At 31.0% G+C, this 13,058-nt stretch overlaps 1 protein-coding gene across 1 annotated transcript; it reads right to left on the reverse strand.

Moving 5' to 3' along the window:
* LOC109357820 (GDSL esterase/lipase 1-like) lies at positions 8,610-11,302 on the reverse strand. The gene is made up of 5 exons (XM_019601877.1): positions 10,998-11,302; positions 10,543-10,664; positions 10,047-10,277; positions 9,031-9,289; positions 8,610-8,911 (listed from the first exon to the last, which is right to left on the reverse strand). The coding sequence occupies exons 1-5, from the start codon at positions 11,263-11,265 to the stop codon at positions 8,676-8,678; spliced, it is 1,116 nt and encodes a 371-aa protein (XP_019457422.1). The 5' UTR covers positions 11,266-11,302; the 3' UTR covers positions 8,610-8,675.

The following is a 13,058-nucleotide window of genomic DNA, read 5'->3' on the forward strand; positions in this document are numbered from 1 at the left end:
CATATATATCTAATTACATTATTATTGGTTATGTTTTGTTAGTTGGAGAACAAAAGCGATACACCTATGACTCCACATGGAGTAGAACTTGGTGTTCTATGGGTGGGTGCTCGTAAGAACAATGATGGTGTCATCGACAATGAGGAAGTTCAATATGCGGCAAGACGTGTTGTAAGTGCTCATATTTTTTAATTATACTTAATTTCCATACTTTATTTATCAAAATGTGATTAATTAACATTATGTTTTTTCTTGATTTGTCAGGTTTCCCTAAAAGAAAAGGAGGCAAACCTAGATAGTCGCATAATACTTGACAAGGCACTAGGACTGCCTATCTACCCTGGCCGTATCCGAGCTGCAGGATTTGGGGTTAGCCAGCGAACATTTGTATCCTATCCAAAGCGTGCAACCAAAGCCCAAATGAGTCAGGTTCATAATCAAATAGATGGCATCATGCAACGGTTCAACGAATTTGAGCAACCAATGAAGGCAAAGAAAGCTGAGTGGCAACGACTAGCTAGTAATGTTGCCATTATTCCTTCAACCATTAATGACAGTTGCACTACACATGCACCTTACAACATTCTCATTCTGATTCCCATTCCTTAGGTAATTTAGTTAAATTAATTTAATTTACTCGTTAACTAATTATACGTTTTAACTTACGTACAAGGAATCATTTCTTGCAAACTTTTCCTAGATACCCCAACTAGCCGAGTAGTGGGTGTTGGGAAAGTGCACAAGTTGGTCGGTGCTATGCTGCATAATGCACGTACCCCACGCCATCATGTGAAGGGCTCGATTGACATTTTAATCGATGATAATGCGTTGTTGCCAATTCCTCTCGATGAGGATATCTTCACAGTTGGAGGGGCTATAGGCACTTTTATGGCTTGACCAGTAGACCTGGTTGAAGTAATTCATCCTAAGGTATGATTTTTCACCTTATGTTCACTCATATTATATATATAAATATATTGATCTATAATTGATATGTTTTTATTGAACATTTCAGGAAAATGTATATTCGTACCCCAGTAGCACCCAAAAGTCTAAGCCATCTTCTGGGGATATGAGCTCAAAGCCATCTACTAGGGATGTGAGCTCCAAGAAGACTACCAACTATTGTACTCAACTGATGGAGTGTGTATAGACGATGGAAGATGAAATGATAATTATATCAATTCCTAAGGAAGTTTACGGGGATAATGTTGATGAATATGTTGGCATGACTGAAGTTCTGGATGTATATAAACGTGATTGTATAGGTGCAAGTGATATATGTATATATATGAGGTAAATTATGTTTTCTTAACTTCTCACTTTTGCATGGCAGTGTGTTATAATTAACTAGCATTTGTGTTACATATATTAGGTATTTAGATGAAAATTTTATTAAGATAAATAAGAAAAAGGTGATGTTCATATCCCCACACCTTACCGCTTTGATGTCGCACGAAAAAAATGAGATTGGGGAAAAACATAACAAATTACATATAATCTCATTCATCATAAAGAAGATGCAGATTTATTTCTTGCACATTTTAATATCGGGTGAGCATTTTGTAATTGTCTTTTATATTTCTTTCTTTAGTATGTTTGTTGTGCTTAACATTTCCTAACCATATTCACATGTTTTGTTAGGCAACATTGGGTTTTGGTTGCCATCAATCGGGTCAATGAAGAAATATACTACTTTAACTCATTGGCACGTGGTGATATAAACAACTATGCCACTATGATAGATATGTTTTCTAAGTAAGTGGACTACTCATTTAAACTTTTAGTTACACTTTCACTTTTCTAGTTGTTTATTAATTAAGTACATTCTCTATTATTTAGTGTGGTGAAAGTTTACAAATTGAATAGTCGTGGTAGAAACAAGTTACCAAATCCCAACAAAATCAAGTGGACTCATATACAAGTATGGGCACAAATCATCTCAAACAATTATATGTGTAATGGCCAACTAATGTTATGCTTATATGTTTATTTCATTTTAATTGTAGACCTCTTACCAAACAAACTAGGTAGATTGCGGCTATTATATGTTGAAATTCATGAAGGAGATCATTCAGCAGTGACCAACTAATGAAATCAAGTTTGTTGGCAAATCATAGACAGATTACCAAGTCAACCAGATTAGAGAACAATGATCAAAGTTTGTACTTAGTTTAGTTTTGCACAGATTGTATCTTAGGGAATTCAATTAATGTTCAATGTAATGTATATGATCTGGTCTATGAAATATATGTTTATGTAAACATTGTAATTAATGTTCAATATATAAATTCAGTTGAAATTCAGTTGTGTTGATATAGTTGTCATTTGGTATTTCTGTATGCATTCATTTTGTTATTATGTTTTGTCTATGTATGCATTAGGATATTTTTTATTGTGTGCGTAACTTTGTAGAATTAGGAAAAGTGGTCTTTGACAACGCTTTTGTATTAATGCGCTGTAACTTTGACAAAAAAGTGATGTTGTTTTCGTTGAATACTTATCTCTCATTCATTCTCTTTTAGCTATAGAACAACACATACAGTAAGAAGCGCTGTCGATATAAATTAGTAAAAAAATTATTATATCTTCCACAATGTTTCCTTAAGATTGCGATGTGGAACACTTACCTTCATATTTGAATGGAGAGTTATTCCACAGTGTTGCCTTTAGGTTGCGATGTTGATTAGGTATCATTGACAGCGACTTCGTAATTATGCGTTGTTGAAGATACTGTCAGGCCCTAAAAAATTAAAATGTTCTCACATTCTTACACATTCATCAGCAATCCCAACACTCATTTACTCTCAAAATTGACCTCGAAAATCTTTCAACCTCAAAATCATTCACTCATTCAACACGAAAATCATTCAACACCGATTTTGAAAATCATTTACTCATTCACGCATTCAACACCGAATTGAAAGTGAGTTTTTCTTATAGTTTTTTGTCTTTATATTTAGCTTGTATTGAGTTATAAATATTTTCCTTATAAATAAGTGAAAGTGATTTCACTCATTTAGCTTGCATTGAGTTGGGGTTTCCAACTCATTTAGCTTACATTATGAGTTTGAGTTCCGATCATAATAATTCATTTGCTCTATTTGGTGAGCTTAACTCCAAGCTTTAGGGATTTATGCTTACATTATATTCTTTTGTTAATAGAAAATGGATCGAAAATAGATGAGTGTCAATCGATTGAAGAAGGAGTATGAAGAAGGAGTGAAATCATATATTAGGTTTGCAATTGAGAATACTGAAAACCCTAATAGAATTATATGTCATTGCTTAAGATGTTGTTACTCAAACCGAATTAATCCAAATGAGTTAAAAGGTCATTTAGTATGTCATGGTATTGATCAAAGTTACACATGTTGGACAAGACATGGCTGAGACGAGACGTTATGGATTGTGATGATGAGATGCATATGAAAGACAACTACACAAATGCATGTGAAGATGATCGTTTTGAGGAAATAGCAAACATTGTCGAAGAGGATCTTCAGGATTGTCCTGAGATGTTTCAGCGGTTGATAAGTGATGCTGAGAAACCATTATATGATGGTTGTACTAAAATCACAAGATTGGCAGCGGTGTCAAGGTTGTATAAGTTGAAATCTGTTAATGGATGAACCGATAAGAGTTTCACCGACTTGCTTGAATTACTGAAGGATATGTTACCAGAAGGATATGTTGCCAGAAGGATATGTTGCCAGAAGATAATGTGCTCCCTTCTCGAACCTATGATGAAAAACAAATGTTATGCTCCATAGGCATGGATTACACTAGGATACATGCTTGTGAAAATGATTACATCTTATTTTTTAATGAGTAGTTTTTTCCTAAATGTAATGCATCACGATATAAGAAGGAACACTCAATTCCCAAAAAGGTTATATGGTATTTTTCCATCAAAGCAAGATTCAAGCGTATGTAATTGAAGACATAGACATATACATATATTTGGCTCTATTAATTGAAGACTTGAAGCAAATGTGGGAGACATGCATAAATGTATATGATGCGTATAGGGAGGAAAACTTCAACTTGAGGGCTTTGTTGTTCGGCATAATCAGTGATTTCCCTGCATATGGTTATCTATCTAGATATAGTACAAAAGGACATTTTGCATGTCTTGTGTGTGAAGACAATACTCATTCAATGAGGTTGGAACACTATAAGAAAAATGTCTTCCTTGGCCATTGTAGATTTTTGCCTTCAGGTCATCACTATCAACAATGGAGAAAAGCATTTGATGGAAACAATGAAGAAGGTCGTGCTCCTTTGTCGTTGACAGGTGACTAATTATTTCAAAAGCTAAAGCGTTTGAATACTAACTTTGGTAAACCTTTTGCAAAAAGAAATTGTCACAAATGGGTGGAAGAAAAGGTCAATCTTCTTTGAATTGAGTTCATTATATGTCAGACATTTCTTCGATATTATGCATATTGAAAAAAAATGTGTTTGAGAGTCTCCTTGGTACCTTACTCAATGTCCCTAGTAAGACCAAAGATGGCTTGAAGGAAAGGTTGGACTTGGTTAGTATGGGAATAAGAAAGGAATCGGGGTCGATAGTGAAGGGAAAACGTACATTTCTACCTCCTACAGCTTATTCTTTGTTGAGGAACGAGAAAATGGAATTTTGTAAATTTATTCATGGTGTTAAAGTTCCAGAAAGGTACTCTTCCAACATTCAGAACCTTGTATGAATGAAAGACCTCAAAAAAGACATCAAGTTAAAAGGTCTTAAGTCTCATGATTATCATGTACTTATGAAGCATTTCTTGCCTATTGGAATACGATCAATTCTACCTAAAAAAGTTCGAGGAACCATAACTAGGTTATGCTTCTTCTTCAAGGCAATTTGTAGCAAAGTGATTGACTCTGAGAAATTACTTGCATTGCAAAGATAAATTATTTTGACTTTGTGTGAGCTTGAAATGTATTTTCCACCTTCTTTTTTTGACATAATGGTTCATCTAAGCATCCATCTTGTTCGAGAGACACAACTATGTGGCCCTTCCTATATGACATGGATGTACCCCTTTGAGCGTTATATCAAAACTTTAAAAGGGTATGCGAAGAACCGATCAAGACCAGAGGGTTGTATTGTCGAGCGATATGTTGTTGAAGAAGCTCTTGATTTTTGTATCGGATACCTTACCGATGGTGATTTCATGGGCATTCCAAAGCCTCGATATGCAAAAAAAAAACATTTGGTGAAGGTATTATTGAGAATGAAATATTGACTATAACAAGAACCGAATTGGAGCAAGCGCACTTATATGTTTTACATAATGCCGACGAGGTTGAGCCATATGTTGAAAGACACAAGGAGATGATAATGAAGTGTTATCTAAGTAAGAATGAAAATTGGATTTCCAAAGAGCATAATCGGTGTTTCATAAAGTGACTAAAAAATCACATTGAAGAGGAGTTGAATATAAATGCACATTCGGTTTCCGAAAGATTAAAATGGTTAGCCAATGGTCCAAGCCTTCATGTCTTATCCTACACTGGTTACCTGATTAATGAGTTCACGTTTTATACGAAAATACAAGATGATCAAAGTAAAATGCAAAATAGTGGTGTGATTCTTGTTGCTCAAACTTTACACATGTCAAGTGCAAAAGATAGAAACCCAATATATGCGAACATGTCATACTTTGGAGTGATTGAACGCATATGGGAATTGGATTACACAATATTTAGGATGCCAGATTTTTATTGTATGTGGGTTGATAACAACAATAGCTTCCTAGTTGATGAGTTAGTGTTCATGCAAGTGGATCTTAATAGCCATGATATAAAGATGAGTCATTTATTCTAATATCACAAGCTCAACAAGTATTCTATGTTAGTGACTCAGCTGATATGAAATGGTATGTTGTTCTTTTAACTAACAAAATAATCGTCAATAATATTGATGACCAAGAATATGAAGATATTGATGAAGATTATCATTTTTTGGGACATATTAGTCGCGTGAGAGCGGACCAACTACGGATGATAATTTATATTCAAGAGATGATCACGATAAGGGCTTTGGGTAAATCAATATGCTCATCCAGACAATGATGACCCTAAAAGATAAAAACAATCAAAGAAAATGAAAAATAGATGCAAGTAGTCTTTGTATAATTTTGATTGTTTGTAATTTGTATAATATTGTTTCTTTGTAATTTGTGTAATTTTTTATTTGTAATTATGTACTCCGTCAAAATATAATTGATATGATATTCATTGTTTGTATTTTGTATTGTATTGATGTTTAATAAAACAAACTTATGGCTTGTATTAATGTGTCTGTATTGTTCAGAATGTATAAATGTATGTGCTGTTGAGAATGTCTGTTCTTCTAATAAATGTATATGCATGTATTAATTTATACAAATCAACAGTGAATTCTAGGGGAAGCTCTCGCATGCGTTGTTGTAAAGGATAACTACAACAACACTTTTTGTAGAAAGCGTTGTTGTACATTATTAATACAATTGTGCTATGTGTGTGATGCGTTGTTGTATTAAGGTGTTGTTTGAGAAAATTTATGAATAATACAACAGCGCTTTTCTGTTATTGCGCTGTTAAATATATGAACTTCAACAGCGCAACAACAAGTGTTGTTAATAAGACCTATAAAATGCGCTATTTATTTAAGACTATATGACAGCACTTTATGGACGATGTATTGTTGTATTGATCCACTATATGACAGCACTTTGTGGACAATGCGTTGTTGTATTGATGCACTATATGATAATGTTTTTTATGTGTTGCGCTATGTATATAGTTAATACAACAACGTTTGTGAAGCGTTATTAATAATGACCATATACTACTGCGGTCAAACAGAAAGCACATAAAAGCGTTGTTATACATCTAAAATAAGCGTTGTTGAACGACAACTCTGGCGTAGTGAATTATAGATAAAATTGGCATGTTTTTCTTTTTCAATATAGATCACTGTATTGTCTGCAAGAAATTTATCTTCTATCTTACTATTTACTTTTGTTTGGTTGTTTTCGATGTTGAAAACAATATTTAATGTAAAAATTAATTACAATAGCTTAGATAAGACAAATAACTTGATAAAGTAATATATGATGACTTATTACATATGGTTGAAAATTTTCAAACTTAAATGACTACCGACACCGAGAACAAAATTTTGAAATTAACATCTTAGACTAATCTTCTCTTGCTCACTGAAATTCATAGCTAAAAATTTTGCACAAAAAATACATATATTATCAATATAAAATGACTTATAATCATCCTTATGGTATATATTGTCAATACATACATAATCTATTTCATCAAGTGTAAAATTATTACGAACTCAAATGAAGTCATATTGTTGTAAGCAACATCAACATCTACACGTAAAAGATAACTTCTATTATGTATAATTTTTAAAAGGACCAAACAAATTATAGCGTATATATTTATCAAGCTACAAATTAAAGAAACAAATGTATGAGCTTCAACTAGTATCTCCATAAAGATATCATCTTGGGTATAGGTAAATGAAGTATATATGTTGTTCGAAAAAAGTGTGTTAACCTATGTGTCACTTTTTTATAATTTAAAGGTTTAATAATTAAGTATTTTTCTAACCAAACACAATAAGTGACACTTTTTGGAATAACAGATATATTCTATTAGATAAAAAGGTAAAAAAAATATTTTAAAAATTCTAGGGGGCAGCTACCTCCACCTGTCCCTTAAAAGCTCCACCTCTCGATGTAGTGGACCAACGACTTGTTAGAAATGTGTTTCCAAAGTCAGCAAAATTTCCTAGATTAGACGAAACATAGGTACACAATAACCTATTTTGTATATTTACTCCAAATTAAATTGTCATATACCGATAAAATAATATGTCAATATGCTAATAGCACTACTCGATAATCATGACTCATTATAAAAAGTGTTACATTTTCAGATTTCTTAGTAGAACACATAAGATTGATACCTTTTTTCTTCTCTTTATTTCCCACATTTTCTTTTCTCTTCTTTTCCTCACAGTATATATATTGTCGATTGGCGTAAAGCTTAAAAATGTTTTTTTAAATTGATAGGTAAAAATTCTTTATTAAATAATAATTTTAGAAGAATTTTTTTCTTCAAATAATGCTTTATTAAAAATATTTAGTTAAAATTAAAAAAAATGGGTTGGATATTCATTCATCCAATCCATTAAAATTGATACATTAATAGAGTGGATGGATTGGAATCTATTGGATATGGATATATTGGAATCCGTTGGATATGGATAGATTGGATAGTTTAAAAATGTGATGTAATGAATTTATATGGATTGATAGATAATTTTTCATTCATTTATTAGGATCCAAATCCAAATCTATCTAAATTCATCCCATTGTCACCCCTAAAAATAATAATGTTATTTGTACATTTGGATGGACATTTATGGGGCACATCTCCCATTTTGAAAAAAGAAGGAAATGACAAGAAAGTACATCAAACTTAATTCTAATTCATTTCTTTTCTCAAAGTGGAAGGTGTCAACTCTAAATATACAAATAATATTATTATGCCCAAAATGTAAAACATAGGTAGCACTTATATTTTATTTTATATTTTGGATGAAAGATACACATATAATTTACTTCAATAAACAAAGGATTGAAACTAATCAATCATAACATCAATCAAAGTTCAAATAGTTGTTTTAGATTGTAAGGCTTTGTGACATTGTGATTTCCATTCCAAATGAGTTGTGAGTAATGTTGGCTAGCTCTTTCTGTTGGGTGAAAAGAATCAAAGAACACATATTCACTAGCATTAACACATAACTTGTATTCTTTTATCCCTCTTTTCCCTCCACAACTACCATCTCCTCTATAAGCTCCACCTCCACAACATGCCATGCTTCCTTCTTTGAAACCTTTCAAACAAAAGACATAATACAATGATCGTTAAAAAGCTGATATTATTATGTTTAGATATTCTAAAATACATTCATATATTGTAATAATTGTCACAAATAAAAATCATTGCTAATACCATGTTTTGAAGGATATTTAATCACTTGATAAACTATACTGTAAAAATCAGTGAGTGAATATTTGAATCCCTTGAGTTGTTTCTCTAGCTTCTGAAGCATTTCTGAGAGTTTGGTGTTGTGTAGTCTTGCAATTGCTGAAAGATCTTCTAGGCATGCACCTGAGCTTCCACTATTTACACGTATCCTTATGCTGGGAGAACAACCTATGGGAGGGACATTAAGGAACCCAAATTTCTTTCCACCGAGGTTATAAATTTCCTATATAAATAAATTATACCAAGATTAGAATCATGAACAAAACATGGGGCCGTAAGAGTCCATTTGCGAGTTGGTTTTGAAAAATAAATAAGTGAAAAAGAAAGTTTGAGAGTCGTAAAATACACCTATGAGATGCCTCCAAAATCTTTTATTTATATTTCTTCTTTTCCAAAACTTAACTCACAAACTATTAAAAAAGTCAACCCATTTGACCATTTGACAAAACTCTTAGACATGATATATGAGTATTTGAGTTCAAATAATGAGAGCACTTCCAATCTATTCTCATTCCCCTTTAGGAATGACAACATGGTTGGTTTGGTTTGTGCTTAACCAAACCCAAACTTAAAATTTAGAACCTGAACCCAAATTAAGAGGGGTTGAAAATAATAGTACTATCTCTGAGTTTGACAGGAAGCCACCCGAAACATGTATTTCTATATATATGTCAAATTTCTATATATATATATATAGGTTTTTTATGTCTTATAATTTTACATATATCGATGAGGTTTGGGGTGAGTTTGGGATAGGGTATCACTTATATCAAACTAGAACTCGAAAGTTGAACTCAGGTAAAACTAGAACTTAAACTCAATCATATCATATTTTCTTCATTAATTACGAGTTGAATATAGACACTTACGTATGAGTTTGATTTTAATTATCATCCCTATTCTCCGAACTTTTGTAACTGGACCTTAAAAATGAAGAAAAATAGAATAGGGAAAGAAACTACTTAACAAAATAAACATACTTTGATCACATTTGTAAGGTTTCCAATCACCATATCTACAAATTCTTGATGATCAACTGGTAGAAGAACAGTTGAGTTTGTCTCCAAAAGAGTACTATAGTCATTGCCTCCAATATGGAACAAGTAGACAGATTTGGAGATCAATTCCTTGGCTTCTGCATCTCCTAGTTTCTTACTGAATAAATTCTTGACATTTTTTAAATAACTCACTTGAGTATTCAGGTTTACTACCTAATATGTCAAGAAGAAAACACTGGCAAGATCAGTTAATATCAATTCTGAATATACTCAACCGAAGAATTCATTTACCTATGAAAAAAATTAAGAACTTATGTTTGAAGTTTAGCAAAATGGAAGTATTAAGTACCTAATACTAATTATTAGAGATATTATATTACACTTACAAAAGGGAAGTATTTAGTTTTAAATTATATGAAACATTAGCAAAATGGGTTTTATATGTTTTGATAAGAATATAAGATATATGGTTAATTACCAGTCCTTGATAAGTTCCATCCAAAACACCAGCTCCTCCTGAAGCAAAATTGACCCCATAGATATAGTTAGGATAGCCTGGATGCAGGTATGGTGGAAGAAGAGGTAACTTGGCATACTCAGCTGCAACAAATTAAAGAGCGGGAACTTGGCACAATGATAAGATTGTTACTTAGATATCATAAAATCACGACTTCAAATCTTAAAAATAATCTTTCTACTTAAAGTAAAATTATGTGTAACTATCATCCTCAAATCCTACTAAATAAGAGTTTAGGTTGTCCTTTTGTCTATTAGTGCTTAGTAAAATTTTAATCATAAAATATTGTCAAATATTTGGACTACTTGAGATTCTGATAAGAGAAAAAAATATTTGAGGTGTAAGAGTTTTATAAAATATATCTCAAAACCCTGCACTTCTCACAACATCGATAAAAATGAAAAATGATATGATACCAATGAAATCTGGGATGACACGTCCATCAGAATATCTGCCAGTGGGATACTTGAAGAAAGTTTCACCATAAGGAGGATAATTTGCTTGAACTGAAATGGATGTATTGATGTAGTTGTTGTTTCCATTATCAAAATATGAATCTCCAAATATGAACAAAGCACCATGTTTCTTAGGCAAACAAATGCTACTGCTATGGCAATGTTTGATTTGGATAAAAATACTCAAAGTGTACACCAAATAATGCGTAAGGACCCTTAAACTTCCCATTCTTGCTATCTGAATTAAATGCCCTGAACTACCATAGTATTTAGTATTTATGCATAGAGAATATAATATTGATATATAAATAAGTTATCTCTTCAGGTCATTAATATGATGATATGTGTCCTATTTAATCTTTTTTACAAAAATATTTCCAAAAATAAATAAAATAATACACATGTTATATTTTTACTAATTGCGGGAGATAAATTATATCACGATATAAAGACATTACTTTATTCTCATGTGTATAAAAATAACATGAAATAAATTCTTGACTAAACTAACAAATTGAAGGTAAGAAATTAATTTTTTGTGATTATCTTTTTTAATAAGTATTGCTCTAAAAAATTAAATTTTTAGTTATTTTAGTTTATCTGGAAATCTAATAGAATCTTACACAACTAAACAAAGATTAGGAAACACGAGAAATGACACTTGGAAGTAGAACTATCAAATTTTCTTAGTCAACTAAATAGAAACTTCAAACTTGGTAACCAAGTTAGAGTTGTCGTGTTCAAATTTAGATGAATGACTTCTACAATTGTATATATAGTAGACTCTAATAAGACATCTACATGCATAATAGTGTGCAGACACATGCCCCTTCCTGTGTCTTAGAAAATAAATACATAGTTATTTGCCCCGTCTGGTTGTTTACCAGTCTTGCAAGGATATGCTTTTTAATTATTGATCACCGAAAAGAAAAAAAATGTATGCATTCATGTTATAAGAATTTTATATATTATTAACTTATTTTTTACCATTTATTTATATTCATTATTGACTTTATAATAAAAATAGTATAAATGAATAATTGGTGATATAATAATTATTCTAAAACATCTTTTATAAAAAATTTGTAATTATTTTTTATTAAAAAACTTTATATTTTCTAATACCTTTATTATTTTTCTAAAATTATTTGCATGAACTTTTTGACTATATTCTATTTTTGTCTCTGTTATTAATTAACTAGCAATATTAAATAAAGGTATAATTCTATTCTTATAATATTTAAAAAAACAAGAAAAAAATATTTTTATTGTGTGTACAATTTAGTTGGAAGTATCTAATAATATAAATATATAAATCTCAAGCCTTCACTTTATTTAAAGAGCATTAAGAGTTAATGAAACTAATTTAAATAATATTTGGTTTGAATGGATAATCTCACATATAATTATTTGAATGTTTGACTTTTATTCCGAGAAAAAACTTGATTAGAATATAATATTTTTTATTTCAAATTATAAAATGAATATTCTTAAAAGACATTGAAGGTAATGTTGAGAATTACTTAAGTCCTTGCATGTGACCATTGTTCATCAAACTTGACGTTGTAGATACTAGATAATAAAAGGTAGAGTTAAAAGCTTGAGAGAATAGAGAAAATAAAATGTAGTAAATGATAAAAGGTAGAGTGTTATGATGATGATATTGTTTGTGTTACTGGAAGGCCCGAGTCCATCCACTAAACTTTATTATGGGCTTACTCCTTACATTGAGAAAAATTCCAGATCCTAAAAATTTAATTATATGAAGTTTATATTACAAAATTTGAATATAATTAAGAGCTTACAAAAACAATTATGATGATGAAATAAAAATTATGCATTATATACCAAAATAATTTAATTAAATAACTTTTACAATAAATTTTAAATAAAAACGGGTTTTATACAAATTGTTAAAACATATAATACATTTTTTGTTAAACGGTTTCATATTTTTTTTTTTGCTCTAGGTCAAACCCTTATTCCAATCACTCATTTTCAATCACACAACAATTGTATGAT

The sequence above is a fragment of the Lupinus angustifolius genome, chromosome LG10 (genome assembly GCF_001865875.1).
Source record: "Lupinus angustifolius cultivar Tanjil chromosome LG10, LupAngTanjil_v1.0, whole genome shotgun sequence".
NCBI lineage: Eukaryota > Viridiplantae > Streptophyta > Magnoliopsida > Fabales > Fabaceae > Lupinus > Lupinus angustifolius.